Below are 21,332 nucleotides of genomic sequence, written 5' to 3' on the forward strand. Positions count from 1 at the left end.
TACCGACCGATTGTTCTTTGATGTTGCGTGCGAAAGGTAATGGAGCAAATTATCCTGGCCTGACTTGAATCGTACCTTGAATACTTCGAGATATACCGAAATGCCGAGGCTGGTTTTGGTTATGTTGAATCGACAATGTTATTAATCTTGTCACGTACATTCAACATCCAAAGACATCTAAACTAACATCTGTTTCCATGTTCCTTGATGTGAAAGGAGCATAAGATAACGTTCTTCATTACGCAGTCCTTGAAGCCATGGAGTTGGTGGGTCTAGGTGGTCAACTGTATTCTTGCACACGCAGTTATTTACAAGAGTGGACTTTATTTGTAATCACTGCAAATGGTGCAACCTTCGAACACACTACCTATCAAAGAGTTCCTCAAGGTGGGGTCTTGAGTCCAACCCTCTTCAATCTTGTCATCATTGGTCTTGTAGAACGACGACAGAGTCTGGTAAAGCTATCTATAGATGTCGATAACATCGGCGTCTGGGCCTCTGGCGTATCTGGACGTCAGGCGTCTGGGTGCCCATCATTTAGCCATCATTCGTCTGGACGTCTGGCGTGCCCATCATTTAGCCTCACTGCCAGAAGATAGACCTCAAGCATCATTTTGTCAGTCTTGTCATCGTACACGCATACTAACAAGATATACAGCTTCAGCCAGAATTCCAACTCCCCCTTAGTGTACGACTCATCTACAGGTTAAACTTGCTGTTCTGGGCATACGGTCGAAAGCTCGGCTCTCCTATGCAGCACTAAAACAACTTTCTCTTCTTTTGTTTTATGATACGTACAGTGCGTATTTATCTACATACTGGCACTTCAACTACAGTGCATTGGTCTGCATGGTCGATGATCTTTCCTGCAACAGTGACGACCACAAAAATTTGGCTATCCCGCCTGACAACATCGACAGCTGCGGAACTTGCTGTTTTACGTAGCACACCTAAAATAATTCAACACATATAGGGTGTCCCCCATAACTTGAGCCAAGAATTTCAAAGTGAAATGCACTATGGAGGCGAATAAAACTAAGCGCATACTACTCGCGCTAGCCTGTAGGTATTCACGCTATTTTCAATACTCCTAATACTAATTGATTAATACTTCTCAATTACCTATTTTTCATTTTGGGCTGGAAACCAAAAATATGAACACTGAGGCGTAGAGTACTCTCAGAAACCACCGACTGAATTGTTTCCTGTACGATATGTCTAGCGCTGTTATTTTTTGCGCATTGTGATGAAAGCCTATAGCAGCACTATAGCAGTGCGCTCGCGGTCAGTCACACGGCCTTTTTTTTTTCAAATTTCACGGCTTTCTTTACAACGCTCAAAAAATAACAGCGCTAGACATATCGTACAGGAAACAATTTAGTCGGTGGTTTCTGAAAGTGCTCTACATCTAAGTGTTCATATTTTGGTTTTCAGCCCTCATTGAAAAATAGGTAATTGAAAAGTATTATTTATTAGTATCGGAAGAAATAAAAAATAGCCTGAGTTCCTACAAACCAGTGCAAAGAGTGCGCGTTTAGTTCAATTCGCCCTTGAAATGTCTTTCATTTTCAAGTTCTTGCTCAATTTATTTGGGACACCCTGTACAACTGTATATATCGACACTGTGCATATCATAGTTATCAACCAATACCTGGATTACTATGTCAGGTGAAAAGAAAAACATCTCCAGTTCTCCATAAAACTAATTCTCTCTCTCAACATCAACAAGACAGAAAAAAACGCTAGGCCTGCGTGGAAGGCGCAGCACAATCACAGCCAAAGCCAGAAGAGTGGTCTTTCAGAGCCTAGAAAAACACTAGTTAGGTAACTACTGCAAGCGCACTTGCTTGGTACCCACTAGGGCAATGATATTAAAAATTTTGGTAGGAGGCTGGCCGTCGCTATGCTAATTTTTGTCATTCTTTTGAGAAGCGTGGTGTCCGCTAAATCCTCAAGGAATTTAGTTCATTGTTCATGCAGTGGCTGAAGATGATGAAGAATTGTGGCTTAAGTTGGTATGCGCCAGAGTTAATTAAAGAATAAGAACAAGCTTTTGTAAGGTGTTGGAGCATTAGACGACCCACTCGTAACGCTATTCGCATTGTGTGACGACTGGTTGTTCTTTCGGTGTTTTAAAACGCTTTATAAGTCGTAATAACGAGATTGCTTTCCCGACATCAAGCCTGGCTAAGGCAAGTGTACCAGGAAGTCACAAGCACCAGCACAGCTCCGTGGTAGAATACTGGCCCGACACCCAGAAGACGCGGAATTCTAGCCCCACTGTGTCTTTGGTGCTAGGTTTTTTCTTTCTTATTTCGTGTGATGTGGTTATGGACACTGGCGGCGTTGGTGGCGGAAAACTGCGCGTGACCCGAGTGGTGATATCATAACAGCTTTCACTGTAAAACTGGAGCATATTCACAGACTCCAAGGCAATTCTACAGTGTTAGGTACTCGCCTTACACCGGGGATGTCGTGAACAGCTAGTGCTGGAAATTTGAGAACTGCTTCATCACCTCTTCGACGGAGGACATGAAATCACGTTTGAGTTGCTCCAAGTCGCTGTGGCATATTGGGCAAGAAATATGCCGATGCAGCTGCTATCTGCACACGAACGTGGTGTAGAACAATCTATCCCACTCTCAAGGGCTACTGCTGCCATGAAATTAAGACTGATTGCTAGAAAAGACGTATAATCTCTGTTGACTAGAGCAAGTTTATGGCACACATGACTGCATGGACTAAACCCATCAAGTCGACTTCAGCCTCCATTCAGACCCTCCACTTCAGACAATGGTGCTTTGCTGACTGTGGCTTGGGGTCGCTTTCACCAAATTTATTGCTTTCTGAATCGGCATGGAAGACAGTGCTGCTTTGGTCACTGCGGCAGCGATGAAACGATAAAGCTCATTCTGTGTCACTGGCCTGGCTATGCAGCGCACAGACTGCCGCTAGCTGCGGTGTTAGCCGACGGCAGACCCTTTTCAGAACGGTCAGTGCTCGAATGTCGACACGATCTCTCTTCGCACAGAAAATCAGTCAAGGCCTTATAGAACATTTAGCGCCGAAGCACCTTGACGCGAGTGTTGGTCGTCACCTGTATGTATGCATGTATGCAGTAGCCACATCAGAGCATATCCACGGAGTGAATGACGATGAGTGGGGTGACTTTTCAGGAGGGTTTTATTAGCAAACCGTGAATCATCACTAGCCACGTCCTTCCATCGTCTGTCTGTCTGTCTGTTTCACGCACGGATGGACGCATAGACGGTCAGATACACGAACTGATGCACGGAACTAAGAGACGGACGGATGGACGCACGAACGGACGCACGGACGAATGCACGGTAGCGCGGGTGGATTAATGGATGCTTCGCCCCACTCATCATCATTAATTCCGTGGATATGCTGCGATATTTTTTTCTCCGTAGTGGCCTATGTAATGGGCTATAGCACCCCCGCTCTCTTCTTTTTTCACGGGTCTACTTTTCTCTACGTTTTATTTCTCATCTTTCTTCCCATTTCGCCTCTCCCTTAGTGCTGTACAGATTCTGTTTGACCTCCCTGCATTTCTGATTTCTTCAATTCTATTAGACATTCCTGCAGGGCTATAAATTCATTGCATCAAAAACCCATCACAATGTTTGGCTTCTGGGCAACGCCGATTTCCACTAACAACCAAAACCGCGCCAGGATTACACAGCGAGCGTTTAAACAATGACCCAATATACCATTTGTTTTTCGCACACGAGAAAGTATTGCTTCCGTGAAATACGCATGCAATCGCACTGCTTCTTGGCAATAACAAAAATGCCAGTATATATGCGGAGTGAATGATGATTGGTGAGGTGAAGCATTCGTCTGTCCATCCGTGCTTTCGTCCGCCTATTCGTTCTTGCTTCCGTCTGTCCATGCGTCGATGTGTGTGTCCATCCATCCGTCTGGCCGTGCGTCTCTCCATGCGTCCATCCGTACGTCCATTCTTCCGGCTGTCCATCCATCCGTTCGTGCGTCTGTTTGTGTGGTCATTCCACTGTCTGTCTGTCTGTCTGTCTGTCTGTCTGTCTGTCCGTGCGTCCGCTCTGTCTGTCAGTGCGTTCATTAGTCCGTCAGTCTACCTGTTTGTCTATCCGCCCGTCCGTCTATATAGTGAACACTTGAAGTACAGCCATCTCATATCTCTTCATCATGTATTTACATATACAAGTGCCGCCATCCAGCAGACAATCTAAGGACCGCTCTTTCGGGTATGTGCCACCGGTGGCTACATACACCATCGGAGGATGGACAGACCCGCACCCTAAGGAGCTTCGCCATTAAAAGGGCAATCTGAACATTTCCCTTTACCCTTTAACGACACCCCCTTCACCTTGTCGGCTTCCACTGGTATAATCTGCAAAATGCATCTCTGCATGCAAAACAGCGGCAACACCATTCCGCCAGAAATAGCACTTTGCGCAACGATCTCGACAGAGACTAAGCTACTATCTCTATTTTCCTAATCGCACGCAAAACAGATTAACATTTTGCGCCAACACGCAACTCTTATGCGACAACAAGTTGAGAGTGATGGAAGAGAGGAATTCCGTAATTGAAACCTGCACGCGAACAAGCGTATCGTTGTGACACACCGCCCTGCGCGTGACAAGCCCGCGTTGATTGCCCGGGATTCTCTCGACAGATGAGCCAGGATATTTTGTCGGACAAGCAGAATGGAATACCGCGCAACAACAGTAAGTGCAAGGGGCAAAGAAATTAGGCGCACGCATGACTGATGCCCGGGCAGTTCGTCACGGGCATCCGCCGTCCCTGGCTGACTGTCCCATTTGGCTGTCGCAAGGACGCCGCGAGGTCGGCTTCCTAATGAATGCTGGCACGCTTCACGAACGCGTACGGCAAATACTGACAGACAGGCTGGCGCAATTGTGGCTGGGGTAAACAGAGAACGGAGGAGTAATGAGCCGGGGGTAGGATTCCGATTCAGGTTGCAGGAATGTGCGCTCTACGATACGTTCTATACTTTAGGCTAATGTCATTAGGCACGTCTAACGTTTTTTTACGTTTTTCTTTAGATTACGTTTTTTGTTTGGAGCAGTGTTGTTGATGTCTCATACTTTCTCGTTTGTTGAAGTCACAAGAAAGTTAATCTCTCAGAGCAGACGCAACGTGAGAGCTATCCGTTATCAGCTCTTGTGTGCAATCACAGAACAACAAGGAAGACTTCATTCGTTCACATTTTTAGAGAACACGCAGTGCTGCGGACACCTCTCCCAATGAACACTATATATGGCCCAATTTTTAAAATGAACTAGCTGGCACTGGCCTAATTTATTCAGTAAAAAGTCATTATTTTAGAGAACATACCGATAAAGAACACACATGTAGGAGCACATGGGTAGCTTATATATTTCAGTGTGGTCTGTAGAGTGGTGTGATGTCTAAAACATTATAATATATGAAGACAGAACCAAGTAACCCCCCTGAACACATTAGGAAGGTTAATGAAAATCAGTTATGTGGCAGTAAATTGTTATTCCGGTTCGGTTTCTACAACGTCTTTGAAACAGTCATAGAGTGCAAATCGTTGTCGTTTAATTTCCGCGCATTTGGCTAAACACAGCCGCAATGCTACAGTGACATGACGGGAAGTATATAACGTAAGGGGACACGAGCCGAACGACTTAAGTCGGTTGTCTGAATCATCGAATGAAAGAAATGAAAATGAAATCGCATGTTTGTCTAAGAATTTTCCTTTATAAACGTAATTATGTTTATAATGATTTTAAAGGCGGATCTGCGTAAGGACTGGTAGCATTGTACAACACGTTTTTGTCATGCCAATTGGGCCCATGAAATTTACATAATTGTGAAAAAAGCACAACATAGAACATTCGTTTCGAAACCCAGAACTAAAATCACCTTGAATCCACATAGAAAGGGTATGGATTCACTTTTTTCTTAGTAGAAATTGCGACATCTTGCATCACAAGTAAGGCTATATAGCAGGGAAGTACAGTTTTTTAAGCGTGCTTGGAAGCTTGTAAACAATTTTTTTTAAATCACATATTCTTCCTTTACCGATAAGTATTAGAGGTTTATTAAAAGCACTGATAGAAGCTGCCGTCTCCACCTTTGGTTCATATTTGCTTTTTTGCTTAGCAGGCATACAAAAAGAGATCGCTTTTTACCATTAGCAATGTCGTTGCCAAGCCGAATGAGCCATTTCATCAAACGGACATATATCGTATCTTTTCTTCTTCTCTCAATCGAGCACATGTGAGCAAAACTGATTGTGCCACCAGCAGGCAGAATATAGTAGGATTATGCTATGTCACTCTGACTATGCAAATACTGCATTTCCGTTGCCAGAGCGTCATCGAATATTGTCAGTAGTTTATGAAGAAGCACCCAGGTACGAAATGACAGGCGCCAATGACAGCTCGCCCTTCACGCTATGTTAATGCGTAATCGTGTCCCTCTCGGAATATGAGAGACTGGAAACTCCAACGCAACTAGTGAAATCCTATACTTTCATGATATAATAAATCCATGGGATCGGCTGGTCTCACAGTATCGTTTTCGTTTCGATTGTTAGCGGTGAGGTTACCCGAAATTGAAGGGGTGATTTGCCTGGAAGTATACAGTATGCCCATGCATGGTTTACGTATTCGGAGCGACAACTAACCTATCAACTAGAGTCTCGCATCTTGCATAACTTCCAATGCATAGACGCGTGCAAACAAAGAGGGGGGTGGGCGAATGAGTGTGTGTGTCTGGGATGAAAGGGGACCACCCCCTCTAAACGTCTAAGATTATAGAGTGTGCTCTCTGCTCCATGCGCTTACTTAGCATGACCCAACCCAAAATTGGACGCGGTTCTATGACGACGCTGCCTTTGTGCTGTCGATGCGGCATTTTGGTAACCTTTTACTGCCCATCTTAAACCCAAACAGAAGAGAACCAGAGGAGGCCATGAGAAGGCCATCGTTGCGTCATTTTCATTTCTTCATTCATTCGACACCTTCTCTGCTTTTCTGGCCACTATGATCATCTTGTAGCACAGAGTAGTGTCAAAAACAATGTGAGATATTGGTAGGGTTACTCCACAAACATAAGGGGGGCAGCTTAGGCTTGTTGGGCTGTCCGTTTAACATTGTGAATTTAGAAGCCCCAACATCAAACATAGCATTACAGAAATGCCACTCTGTCATGCCTCCTGTGTCTCTCTTAAAATATGCGCCATTCCACTGACGTTGCCCCTATCGACATAGGCAAGTAGGCGCCAAGAAGTTTTCCATCTTTTCTCAAAGGAGACTAATACTTCCTGTGAAAGGCATTTGCGTACAATAAGATGTCACTTATGATATGCCAATTACCTGTCTGCCGATGTTATCAACGCAAATATATATATATAGATAACATACGTATGTATACAGCAGCACAGATAGATGGTTTATATGGTGAACGAGGTCATTTATTGCACCCATATCTGTACCACCCAAAGGTGATGTGGAGGTCGACATTCAAAAAGTGCGGTGCATTGCGACAGAGGCGTCAGTTCGGATGAGGCAACTGACAGAAGTAGCGGGCCTCCGTGGAGCAGGCCACGTCGTCCCAGCCGAAGTCGATCTCGTTGCTCAGCTGGGCGCAGTGTTCCCCATCGTTCGCATTATCCGGAGCTCCCGGGCGCCAGAACTGCGTGGTCCTCAGCCGCTGACCGTTGGCGACCCAAATCCATGCACCTTCCTGCCGGGCGAGAAGGATAAATGAAAACCAAGCCGATATGGGGAAAAACATTATTATATTTATAATAATAACAATAATATTATTCTTAGAAATATGAATAATATTCACATTCATAGGAGGAATATATATAGTTATGATACTATTCCTAATTTATTAGAAATAATCACAGAGGTCTCAAATCTCAAACCAGGATATGACTACGAGGGCACCATAGTGGAAAGTTCCGGAAATTCTGACAACCTGCATTTTCTTGACGCGAACTAAGTCGTAACTACACGGGCATTTAGAAAGTCACCTGCGTCTAAATGCAGTCGCTACGACAAGGATTGCATCCCGCAACGTAAAGCTCAGCAATCAAGTACCACAATCAGTAGGCCACCCGCGGTGGTCTTCTTGTAATAATTCAAACACCACAGTAAACGTGTGCTTCTTCTGTGGTTCATTTGGAAGCACACATGAAGAGCTTTCTCTCTCTTTCTCTGAAAATATTATTTATTCTATTTATAGTGAAAGACGCGTACGTTAAAGTGAGTACATATGTGCAAGAATAACGAAGAAAATTAAAGAGTAAAAGGAAGAAAAATGAGATTAATGAGATAATCTGCTCACCGTTTTTGCCAATATCTACAAAACTGTTCCATATATCGTTTACTTGCTTGGGTGCCTTGTCTATTGAGATAGATTAACAATATTTCATGATTTTCAATTCGGCGTTTTTTTTTCTATCCGTATGTTTGACCAGCGCTAACCCTACCCAGTGAAAAGTCCAAGGATTTGTCTTTCCAAATCTATTACGTCTTTTTTTTTGTCAACGCGCAAAGTATTCAGGGAAACTACTACGAGTTAAAGAATATATGTAATGACAGATGGCGCAGGTGTCACCTTCGGCCATTGTAGCGATCAAGCTATGCCTTGACCCAGCGGGTCATTTGCCACGCCGCATTAGTGCCAAAAAAACAGTCTCGCCACGGCTGGACGGGGGAAGCAACAGAGCCCGACCCCACGAGACGGCGCCCACTGATTGACAGCGGCGCCAACTGGGTGGAATGTCGCCAAAGAGGGTTTTGGAGCCTCCGCTCTATCTCCCGCCTGGGCCAGCCACGCATCGTTAGCGCGTTAACCGGCAGACGACGACGGCGCTGGTCAAAGGGCTCTCCCCAGAGAATTCCACGAACCTGGCACCTCTCAAAAGGCCGCGCTAAGATCTCCTCGTGGGAACGCAGCCCGAGGCCGACATCAAAGGAGTCGAGGCGCCCATGCGTCTTCCGCTCTCCCCCTCCCTGTTCTACGGCAGCGCTGCGACTAGTGGCAAGGGTGTGTGTGTATGTGCAAGCCTGTGTTGTGCCTCTGTGAACAGACATGATGGGCGGTACTTCATTGAGAGGAACTGCCACATCACCGTTGGTCCGCATTGTTTTATATAGTGATCCCCAACTCGGGACCTAGGGAACGGGGGTCAACAAAAAGGGCGTGGAGTGCCTCGCCCAAGGTTCTTCTCTTCTCTTCTGTCATCTCAACAACTCACTGTAAAGATGTAAATAAATCCGTGAAGTTTGCTCAAAGCTCTCCCCTAGTCCTTGGCTCGCGACGGAGCGACGGCGATCGGCCCCGCTACCCGCAGACTGCGGTCGCCGCGACGCGCTACAACTGGTGGCAGCGGTGGGATGCCATCAGCAGCGACCTTCCTTCCCATCCGTAACAACTGGATGGCAAGCGGTTGGATGTGAGCCTGGAGGACGGAGAATGAACAATACGCCGAGATCATGGAGACTGGAAGCTGTGGACTGGTGAGTGCTGGCTTTGGTTTTTTGGTTGCCAGGCTGATAAGATAGAAGTGCAATCTTTTCGCTGGTAGAGGCTACCACAGAAGCAGTTGTTTACGGAACTTCTGGGTAGAGAGTGAGCTGCACCACACTAGTTCTCTGTCATGGATTGGAAGCGTTTGTTAAAGAGTCAGCTCCTGATTCTGGGGGAGGAGCTGGGAGCAGAAATAGATGCGGGGATGAAGAAACACGCAATTGTTGGCGCTATCGAGGGCTTGAATCTGAGCAGTGAAGATATTAAAGAAACGTGGAACGAGATTCAAAAGCAACAGGAACAGGAGCGTCAGGAAAGGCGTGAGGAACAGGAGCGCGAGAAAAAGCGTGAGTGCGAGAGAGAGAAACGCCGCTTAGAAAGCGAGCGTGAAATAGAAAGACTGGAGCACGAGATTGCGATCCGCAAACGAGAACTCGAGTTGAGAAAGAGGTCAGGCAGTAGTCTCCAGCAAGTGGTACCTTATCGCAACTTGAAGGCCGAGTTCTGGATGTCTAGGTACATGCAGCCATATACAGATTCAGGGGATATTGGCTTGTACTTTAGGGTATTTGAGCGGAAGTGCGAGGAACTGTCATTTGAGCGAGACACATGGTGTCAAAGGCTACTAACGGTTCTGCCTTGTGAGGCAGATGAAGCTGTTGCGCGACTCAGTGAGCAGGACGCGAACAACTACGAGGTAGTTAAGGCAGAAATGCTCAGGATATTCAGAACTTCCGTCAGCAGAAAAATAGAGCAGCTCAGAGAAGAGTCTGAAAGAAAGTGCGAAGCTGGAATACGGGAGTCTGAAAGTGAGGCGCGTCAGGAAGCGCAAGAACCAGAGATCGCGCTAGAAAAGGACCCGCATATTCTCGAATGCATCAATGTAGAGCATGTAGAGAACGAGGTCTCTGCCGGTCTCGAGGTAGAGACAGTATCGAAAGACGGTCCTCGCGGGGATGAGGGGTGTGCCAGCAGCCATAGTGGGCTCAGTAAGGAGCTAGAAACCATCCTCATGCCTCGAGAGGACGTCTCGAGATCGTCACATGCAGATAGGGTTAGCACAGTGGCTAATCAGAGAGAAAACGCGGTGCTTCAGGAGTGCAGCGATGCCATCGGAGAGGGCCCAGTTAATGGTTTCATCAGCGTTGACAAAGATAATTTGGCCCGACAGTCCGTCGTGACGCAGAGTTCGAAAAGCGTTAGCGGGAGGCAATACCTAGCACCAGCTCCAACGAGCTTCCCAACTCCTGAGGTCACGACGCGACATGATGATGGCATCGAGAGAAAAGAGGCAAGCAAACATCGACGAAAAAGAAAGAAGCGGAAGCGTTCGGCACCGCCTAAGCCTAGGGCAAGTCCCACTCTGTCCCGAGAAAGACGAAAGGGTAGGCCATTATTCCGTTTCAGGAAACGTCCCTGGTGGCGTTCATGGAGGCGCCAGCGGCGAGACAGGTGTAGAGGGGGGAAACGAGGTGCGTTACCCCAACGAAAAGCGCGGTTGCGTTCGACGACTTCGGGAAAGCGGCCTTGCCCGGTGGGTCAAAGTCGAAAGCGCAGAGTGGCTAAAAAGCGCGTAGTGGAGAACACAAAAGAAGAACGGCACAGGTTTCACCCCTGCTCCTCACGTCCCTTTCAAATTACTGAGGGAAACAGGCCGAAGTAGAAAATAAGGTGTGACGGCAGTGCTTAGAGTTGGGGCATTTTGTAGCTTCTGGCATGCTCGAAAACTGCCGGGACCACGACCCCATCGGGTGCGATTCAAAAGAATCTAGTTGAGAAAAGGGGAACGGTCAGTTCGAGTAACTTTTGCACAGGTGTGTTAAATATTGTTACTCAGTGGTACGTCAAGATGCGTATTCAAGTCTTTTAAAGTTTGTAGGTTACAAGATTCGGTGTTAATTTTTTAAAGAAAAACCGCTGAGCTAAAGGATGAAGGTTAGTAAAAGTGATTTAATCATTAGTACAAATATACCGAGAAGGTAAAAACTAAAAAAAATTGTTATATTTTTTAGTGTTTCAAAGGTTTAGTGTAATATCGTATGCCTTTACTATCATGTGGATGTGGCTTGAATTGGCATTTAAGGAAGAAGATATTAACATAGACTAGATGATTTCGTAAAATGATTAAGTTTGGCGTCACGGTGTAGTCGTTACGCGCTATGAGAATTGAGAACAATTGGCGCACGGTTTTAGCATAAACCAGTGCAAGTGTTGTGGGGTGCTTTTGATAAATATTGCACCTAAGATTACTTTTGTGTTTAGTTGAGGGGCGTTTTTCTGTAATCATTTTAAGGGGTCTTTTGAGTAATCGAAATTTTTAGCTATGGGCAAGAGTATTAGTGTGGTTGCCATTTAAAAGAAAAAAAGCGTAGGTGCATTGTGGCACATTTGAAAGACCGGCCTGGTTGCCGAAAACTCATTGCCGGCGCTTGCTGGTTCTAGCGGTTGGTCTTTGTGGTTTCAATGGTGTTGGGAGACTGCGGTTACTGTGATCTCTCCCGTCGAGTAGCTGACACTACCCGACGTCCGAGATCTTCCCGTCGGCGGAGGACCTGTAGCGAACAAGCTATGCCTTGACCCAGCGGGTCATTTGCCACGCCGGATTAGTGCCAAAAGGATAGTCTCGCCACGGCTGGACGGAGGAAGCAACAGAGCCCGACCCCACGAGACGGCGCCCACTGATTGACAGCGGCGCCAACTGGGTGGAATGTCGCCAAAGAGGGTTTTGGAGCCTCGGCTCTATCTCCCGCCTGGGCCAGCCACGCATCGTTAGCGCGTTAACCGGCAGACGACGACGGCGCTGGTCAAAGGGCTCTCCCCAGAGAATTCCACGAACCTGGCACCTCTCAAAAGGCCGCGCTAAGATCTCCTCGTGGGAACGTAGCCCGAGGCCGACATCAAAGGAGTCGAGGCGCCCGTGCGTCTTCCGCTCTCCCCCTCCCTGTTCTACGGCCGTGCTGCGACTAGTGGCAAGGGTGTGTGTGTATGTGCAAGCCTGTGCTGTGCCTCTATGAACAGACATGATGAGCGGTACTTCATTGAGAGGAACTGCCACATCACCATTGGTCCGCATTGTTTTATATAGTGATCCCCAACCTAGGGACCTAGAGAACGGGGGTCAACAAAAAGGGCGTGGAGTGCCTCGCCCAACGTTCTTCTCTTCTCTTCTGTCATCTCGACAACTCACAGTGAAGATGTAAATAAATCCGTTAAGTTTGCTCAAAGCTCTCCCCTAGTCCTTGGCTCGCGATGGAGCGACGGCGATTGGCCCCGCTACCCGCCGACTGCGGTCGCCGCGACGCGCTACACCATGTACAACGGTAAAGCGTGTCGCTTGTGTTCCGCTGCACAAAGATTTTGTTTTTCTGTGAAAGCTGTATATGGCCAGAAGAAACGAGAAACTGTTTGGAAGCGTTGTCACGAACGGTCTCTATTGGCTGTCCTATCAGTTGTGTTGTTCTCAGCGTCGTACCCGAGTACGCGCGCCATTGGCTGCGGTAGGAGTGACGTTGTCCATCCCGTCGAACCCAGGGTGCCAAGCACGCACGCATCAGTTACTACTGAGACCTTTCACATGGGTACGCCAGTGACCACTTCAGAAGAGCGCCGACAGTAGAAACATGAGAAAGCTTGGATTCGCTTTACCAATGGTGCAGTCCACACACGAAAACAGGGACGTGAGGCCGAGTGCCGGCAGGAACTGCGTACTGATGATCCCGCAGCCTTCCAAGCCGCTCTAAAGCGCAAACGGTATACAAGTGCCAATGGCGGGTGGATCCTGCAAACCATGCCACTGAGTTACCTAAAGATGTTAAACTTTCGCAACTACGCCGCGCCGAACAAGCGCTGGGGCTGGCGCGACCGAACTAAGATGACGATTCTGGGAGAGCATTCGCCGGGACGAGCGCCCGCTTTAGGCGGAAGTTTCTCCTGCAGCACTCCGGCTTCGGCTGTGACGTCTGTGAACACTTGTAGTTCGAAAACAACCACTGTGATGAATGCATGGAAAAATTCGTTTCACCAATCATTACACTTCTCCACGACCGTTATCATGTCAGGCACAATGTGCGCCATGCGAAATAAACACAGTGGTAAGCCCAATCCAAACATGTGCCTAACCTCATTAGGAAGCAGGAACGTGTAACCAATAATTGTGAAAGGCTCCAGTGCAGCGTAGAGGTGAACCCACTGCGAAACACCTAGGTTACACGTTTCAGCTTTCACTGGTTATTCATTCGTACGCTGAACTTGGGTGGTGAGTTTTTTTATTACCAGAACACTCGTAAAAAACGAAGGCTGATGAAATGTCGCCACAGTCACCTAGTAATTGTGCTGAAAAGCTGCCGCGACTGGTCGGCAGGCGCCAGGTTTGAATCCGAGTGGTGTCGTAGCAGGTGACGTCATAGTTATCCTGTTCACACGCCAGCTCAACGAAACAAGCCTTTCACTGGGTGGACTGTGGTCGTGTGACCCCGGTTAATTCTGGATCCCCCTCCCACACTCTCACCCAGAAAAAGGTGAAAGTTATACTTCGGTTGTTCACATGTGAGCTTTTCTTTAGAGTCCAGGTCTGTGTGTGCGTGCGCGTGCATGTGTGTGTGTTTGTGTGTGTTGTTTATCCTGGACGCAACCCGGAAAAGTGGCCACAATTCAATCACGTGAACCAGGCAATGTACACAACTTTCTAGGCGTTCACGCACAGGTTTCTCTGCAAAATCTCGAATGATTGGCGATGCATTTGTTAATGCTCAAGGCTACGCATTTACTGAAAGGCACTGCCATATTGGAACTGTGCCACACTAAAGTACTGAAAACAAAAGGTTTCTCGCTACCAGGGCTAGGTAGTATCGAAGATACATGCATCTGAGATACTACCTTTTATATTGTATCTGTATCATGATATGCCACGCAAGACGAGTATCTCTGTGTATTTCGGTTATATTCGATAACGACTCGTGTATCTGAAAATACAATATTCCACTGGTGCAACCCCATACCATGCGAAACAATAGTCACTCACTGAACTCCACTTCACACGCTGGTGCTGGTGCTAGAGGATAAAGTTGGGCATGTTGGTAAGACATACTTAATCGACGTAGCGCGTTTAAAACATAGGACAGGGGAAGGAACAGAAGGGAGCGCTTACTTCCAACAAAATTTTATTTCAAGGAGCGTACATATATATGCTCATGAAATTCAAAAACAACAAACAGATGAAAAACCCTCTATGGCCATGAGCTAAAAACTTATGATCTCAAAAACGACAATTCTTTTTCACAAAGACCGAGAGAAGGATTGCTGACGCAGTTCAGCCCTAATCTACTAATCCTTTCTGCTTCAATAATCTCCATTGTTACTTTATTTCTGTTTTTTCCTATGATTACCGTACCATGAAAAAGCGGTTTGCAGCCACACGTGCTGCAATGTAGTGCCAAAAAACCATCTCGACCATTTTTTACATTGCAAGCGTGTTCGCGGAGCCGGTAATTAATACACCTGCCAGTTTGTCCTATGTAGTGTTTACCGCATGAAAGAGGTATCTGATAGATTACAAACTGCGCGCATGTGACAAACAGTGTTAAGTGCCTTTTAGAGCATCCCGGTTTCTCATGTGAAACAACATTCATACACAGGTGCGAGAGCTTTTTCGGGGCAGAAAACACCACCTTTACATTGGCCTGCTCTCCAACTTTTTTCAAGTTGTTGGAAATTCTATGCAGATAAGGCACTACGGCCAGCTTCTGACGTCTTACTGGCTCAACATGAGGGAGAACTTGTTGCAAGGACTGAAGCTTCTTGACCAGAATTCCCGCGACAGAAACCTGTACATGAGAGGGGTAGCCAGCGTCCAGAAGTCGTTCTGCTTGTTACTTGAAACTAGCTGCCATCAGATGTGGACAAGACTTCTGCAAGGCGTTACTAAAGCACATATTTACAATGCCTCGTTTTACTAACTTAGTATGGGCGGAATGGTACGGAAGCAAGGGTTTGTTACTCCTCAGTTTGTACATCCAGCAAATGTGGTCAAAGTGAAAAATGACAGCGATATCTAAAAATCTGAGAGTGTTATTAACAGGTAACTCATGGGTTAAAACAAGAGGACTAAACCGCTCCTTGATGAAGTTGAGGATATCTAGGGCACAAAAAAAGGGGTCACAGTCAAGAAGAATAAGGAAGTCGTCAACAAATCTAAAGATGCGCAAGATTCGGTTGTCACTAAGGTCATCGGAAACGGTTCTGTCGAGCTTGGCTAAAAACAAATTACTAATGATTAGAACAATACATGATCCAATACAAATGCCCTCTTTTTGAAGGTGGGGCTTTCCATTTCATTGAATAAAAGTAGATTGCAAATAAAAGGATTAAAGTTCTAAAAAGCTACTAGACGATATACCAGCACTATATTGAAATGCTATGCTACCAATCTTGTCAATGCTCTCTTCTACACAACTAAGAATCGATTTGTGAGGCAACGAATAGTACAGATCTTTTACATCAATGGAAAAACAACACATGTGATGATTCGAACGGGATCGAACGAAATCAAGAACTTGATGGGAATTTTTCGCGAGAAATGGGTCATCAACTGTTAATAGACCAAGCTTACTTTGTAAAAACAACGCAACATTTTTTGCCACGCATGAGAGTGTGCAAGATTCTGAGGACTGAGTTCAGAAGGCAAGTGCGACTGCTTTGGCAGTAGTTATCGCTTCAAATTCTGAATAGCAGAGATGATGCCAGGTGAAGAAGACAGCTTCATGAACTTCAGCGTGACATTCATCAAACTACAGAGACCATTTGGGTCTGTGATCTGGCTCGTCTGCGAAGTCAGGCTAGACCGGCACCAAGACCGGATGAAAAAGGCTTGAGTAGCGTTCACAGGCTGTAGCCGTTACAGATGCCGCCGGAAGTGTTGAAAACCCTGTCACTAGGACCAAAGTTTGCGGTAGAGCCAAGGCTTTCCGCACCTGAGAGGCTCTCCTTGGTCCCTCAAATTTCTGAGAAGGCAAATGACTAGGAACATGACCGTTGTGTGTCAGCAGGTGTTGATGTGCTCCGTCGTTCGAAGCAACACTCTTCCATGTTGCCGCTGAGAAAAGTGGAGGCCTACCTTAGGAACAACGCCCTCGCCGTACTTCCAGCCGACAAGGAAGGAGGGTTTGCCGTTTTTTCTTACAAGCTTTTCAGTTCTAAAGCAAGTGAAGCTGTTTTATCTGTTTTCAACTGTTACGACAATGTCGTTCTTTCTAAAGCCAAGTCTCAGGCAAAAAAGATGTGTGAAAAGCTCGACCTCAGTAAACTTCTTAGTGACATAGCAAATGGCAAAAAAGATTGTCTTGAGGTATTCTTCAGTGCGAAACCACATAAGCCTGAAAAACCATTTCGTGTTATCGTTTCAGAAAACGGCACGTGGCGAAAAAGTGTTGCGTTGTTTTTACAAAGTAAGCTTGGTCTATTAACAGTTGATGACCCATTTCTCGTGAAAAATTCCCATCAAGTTCTTGATTTCGTTCATTCCCGTTCGAATCAGCATATGTGTGGTTTTTCCATTGATATAAAAGATCTGTACTATTCGTTGCCTCACAAATCGATTCTCAGTTGTGTAGAAGAGAGAATTGACAAGCTTGGTAGCATAGCATTTCAGAATAGTGCTGGTATATCGTCTAGTAGCTTTATAGAACTTTTATCCTTTTATTTGCAATCTACTTTTATTCAATGGAGTGGGAAACCCCACCTTCAAAAGGAGGGCATTTGTATTGGATCATGTATTGCTCCAATCTTAAGTAATTTGTATTTAGCCAAGCTCGACAGAACCGTTTCCGATGACCTTAGTGACAACCGAATCTTGCGCATCTTTAGATTCGTTGACGACTTCCTTATTCTTCTTGACTGTGACCCCTTTTTTGTGCCCTAGATATCCTCAAGTTCATCAAGGAGCAGTTTAGTCCCCTTGTTTTAACTCATGAGTTACCTGTTAATAACACTCTCAGATTTTTAGATATCGCTCTCATTTTTCACTTAGACCACATTTGTTGAATGTACAAACCGAGGAGTAACAAACCCTTGCTTCCGTACCATTCCGCCCATACTAAGCTAGTAAAACGAGGCATTGTAAATATGTGCTTTAGTAACGCTTTGCAGAAGTCTTGTCCACATAAGATGGCAGCCAGTTTCAAGGAACAAGCAGAACGACTTCTGGACGCTGGCTACCCCTCTCATGTACAGGTTTCCGTCGTGGGAATCCTGGTCAAGAAGCTTCAGTCCTTGCAACAAGCTCTCCCTCATGTTGAGCCAGTAAGACGTCAGAAGCTGGCCGTAGTGCCTTATCTGCATAGAATTTCCCACAACTTGAAAAAAGTTGGAGAGCGGGCCAATGTAAAGTAGGTGTTTTCTGCCCCGAAAAAGCTCTCGCACTTGTGTATGAATGTTGTTTCACATGAGAAACCGGGATGCTCTAAAAGGCACTTAACACTGTTTGTCACATGCGCGCAGTTTGTAATCTATCAGATACCTCTTTCATGCGGTAAACACTACATAGGACAAACTGGCAGGTGTATTAATTACCGGCTCCGCGAACACGCTTGCAATGTAAAAAATGGTCGAGATGGTTTTTTGGCACTACATTGCAGCACGTGTGGCTGCAAACCGCTTTTTCATGGTACGGTAATCATAGGAAAAAACAGAAATAAAGTAACAATGGAGATTATTGAAGCAGAAAGGATTAGTAGATTAGGGCTGAACTGCGTCAGCAATCCTTCTCTCGGTCTTTGTGAAAAAGAATTGTCGTTTTTGAGATCATAAGTTTTTAGCGCTTAGCAATAGAGGGTTTTTCATCTGTTTGTCTGTTGTTTTCGAATTTCATGAGCATATATATGTACGCTCCTTGAAATAAAATTTTGTTGGAAGTTAGCGCTCCCTTCTGTCCCTTCCCCTGTCCTATGTTTTAAACGCGCTAGGTCGATTAAGTGCTAGTGCTACTACGCCACCTGAATAAAACTAATCGCAGTGATATAGTTTTTTCGCACGACTCCACTGGTCAGTGTTGGGGATTAGGTGCACGACAGAGCCCCCGCAGTCTCAACAGAAGAATGTTATTGCACGAGAACAAAACGATGACACAGAGACAAGAAGGATACGAAGGTTCTGTGTCGTCGTTTTTTCTTCTCGCGCTATAACTATCGTCATGCCATACAAACTAGCCCAACCTGCCACACTTCTCAACACAAGGTCAGTTGGCGCGCTGGCACACGTGTCTTTTGTTTCCGAGACTTATTCTCTTATAAGTTTTCTCCTAGCCATGACACTAACCGTTATCCACCTTCAAGCGCCGCGTACCACAATTTGTGTGGTGGTGCACTGGACATATTCTGATGGCACTCCCCAGCGTGGACCGAAGCAGCATCGGTACTCATGCGTTGTATCTGATATAACAGGCGCTTACCTGTCAGGCGACATATTAGCGTACCACGCAGTTTTGATTCTGCCGTTTCTACTCAGAGAGCTCTTGAAATTATCATGTTATTGTAAGCACAAGTGAATTCTGAGTTGTCTTGCTCTTGCATCCCATAAATCAGCGGCTCTGAACTTTTTCTTCTTGGCCTCGTGAATGTAAGATGCCTTTTGTAAAGTGCAGCCAAAACAAGTTCTCTATTTTATTCTTGCCTTTATTTGTCTGCTTTATTTTTGCTAATATACTTACGCATTTATATTCAACTGAATTCACTTTTCTGCCACAGTGATTTGGCAAACAAATATGCCATAATGCGGGCGTGCGCTGAGAATAGCAATAAACATTCTGCTTGCTGCTTGGTGAAGTGAGCAAACTGAATTTTCATCATAATAGTGGAAATAATAAAGAGCATTCTTCAACAACTTGCAAAGTGGACTCGAAAAACATTATGTAACATAGTTTGTTTTTCCTATGAACGTCCCGACAAGCCATCTCAGGCCTTTTGCCATACGCAATGAGGTTTTTATTCCCTGACCTTATCAGCTAAAGTGTTACCACATGTTTAATTGTCATAGCTAGCCTAAGTGCTACCTCAATCGTGCATCTTAACTTATTCCCTACGAGTCCTTGACACAAAACGACTTTTATGTTTTGGTCATAATATTGTTTTCCTTTCTATCTTCCCACTGTTTTTTCTTACTATTACTAATTACCAAGTAATCAGAACTGTGGGCATCAATAGTCTCAAGAGCGGCGTTGCCCCGAGATGATTTGGGCAGCTCTGGTGTCGCAAAATCTCATTTTTTTTATTATTACTTCATTTTGGCGTGATTACGTCTATGTCACAAACTTACGACGGCTCGGCAGAAGCCCCCAGCAATGATTCTAAACTTCGAGGTTGTCTCAAACTGTTTTGCTAAGATTACACGCATATCCTGCTGCAGCAGCCGCATGTCATTGGGGGTGTAATGCTAAAGGCGCACGTATACATATATTTGATTGTGTATGGCAAAGAACACCACATGGTCACAATTTCCAGGGTCCACCACTTCTGTGTTCCTTATAATCATATCGTAGTTTAGGGCACATTCATTGATATGTAGGATTAAACGTCCCAAAACGACCATATGATTATGAGAGACGCCGTAGTGGAGGTATTCAAAAATTTTCACCACCTGGGTTTCTTTGCCGCGCACCCAAATCTAAGCAAACGGGCCTACAACATTACCGCCTCCATCGGAAATGCAGCTGCCGCAGCCGGGATCGGATCCCGCGACCTGCGGGTCAGCAACCGAGTACCTTAGTCACTAGACCACCGTGGCGGGGCAGTTTTAGGGCACAAAGACTCCACAGATATTATTCATATTATGTGCAGTACGCATATCCTGTTTAATTTGCGAGCTTCCGGGTGCACTAATGATAACGCTGGAACGTGTGATCACTGCTGTATAAATACAAACCACATTCTGCCGATGATAAATTCACCGAAGGCCGATGACAGTTTTTGCCGCTAACAGAGTGCAGCGCGCTTTGCTTTTACTTTGAGTTTGTTAGTTTTACGGGCGCAAGTTATCTAATAAGTGAGTTTCATTTCTACTAGAGTGACCGCCGCTTTCTTTATAGTCACCACCACGTTACAATGAAGTAGGTCTGATGGGTTTCTGAATTGCGCAAATTCTCTCACGGAATGAAATTGTGCGTTGTTCAGCATAAAGATAATGAATGGTTCAGACTGGCAGAAAACGAGAATAAGAAAAGTTATAGCAGCTTAATGTAGCTTAGCAGCACCTCTACGTACACGCATATACAGAAAGTTCCCAAAAAATGTCGCTACCAGCGTTGTTGCTGCTGTGCTCCGCTCATCCGGTATTGCAAAACGGTCTTTCATGGACAATCTGAAACTGCAAACTGGTATATTATTGCGATAGCAATTATATGGACACTCTCGGCTGGATTTTGCAGCCGGTGTCGGCGTCGATGTCACGCACCGTATAGGTTTACCTGTCTATATAATGAAACACAAGAAAGGAAAAAAATCCAGAAAAAAAAAGAACTCCAGCTCGCTGAATCAAATGTGTGACCTCCGCGTCGTGAACGCGAGACGTTAACCACTGAGCCACCTCGGTGAACATTCATCACCGTTCAAACGGCAAGTTACGTATATCTACCACTAACCACTGCTGTGTTTTCGGCATTACCAGAAAGATGGCGCAATGAACGCACGTCGCCACATCACGCAGCGGCGCCCCCTCTAGTCTCCTACGCGTACTTTGCCCAGCTTAGAGAAGGTGACTGATGCTCCCTCGTGCGCCCTTATGTCGTGGTGGCGAGGAGGGGA

General features: G+C 45.7%; 1 protein-coding gene across 1 annotated transcript in view; it reads right to left on the reverse strand.

The window, feature by feature from the left end:
* Window positions 1-7,452: 7,452 nt before the first annotated feature.
* The window catches only part of LOC119172928 (uncharacterized), an 83,318-nt gene continuing 69,438 nt past the window's right edge, over window positions 7,453-21,332 (reverse strand). Inside the window, exon 6 of the mRNA XM_037424070.2 lies at window positions 7,453-7,746. Coding sequence (XP_037279967.2) covers window positions 7,555-7,746 — 192 coding nt within the window. The 3' untranslated portion in view covers window positions 7,453-7,554. The remainder of the gene's footprint in view (window positions 7,747-21,332) is intronic.

The sequence above is a fragment of the Rhipicephalus microplus genome, chromosome 4 (assembly GCF_043290135.1).
Source record: "Rhipicephalus microplus isolate Deutch F79 chromosome 4, USDA_Rmic, whole genome shotgun sequence".
Classification (NCBI taxonomy): Eukaryota; Metazoa; Arthropoda; class Arachnida; order Ixodida; family Ixodidae; genus Rhipicephalus; species Rhipicephalus microplus.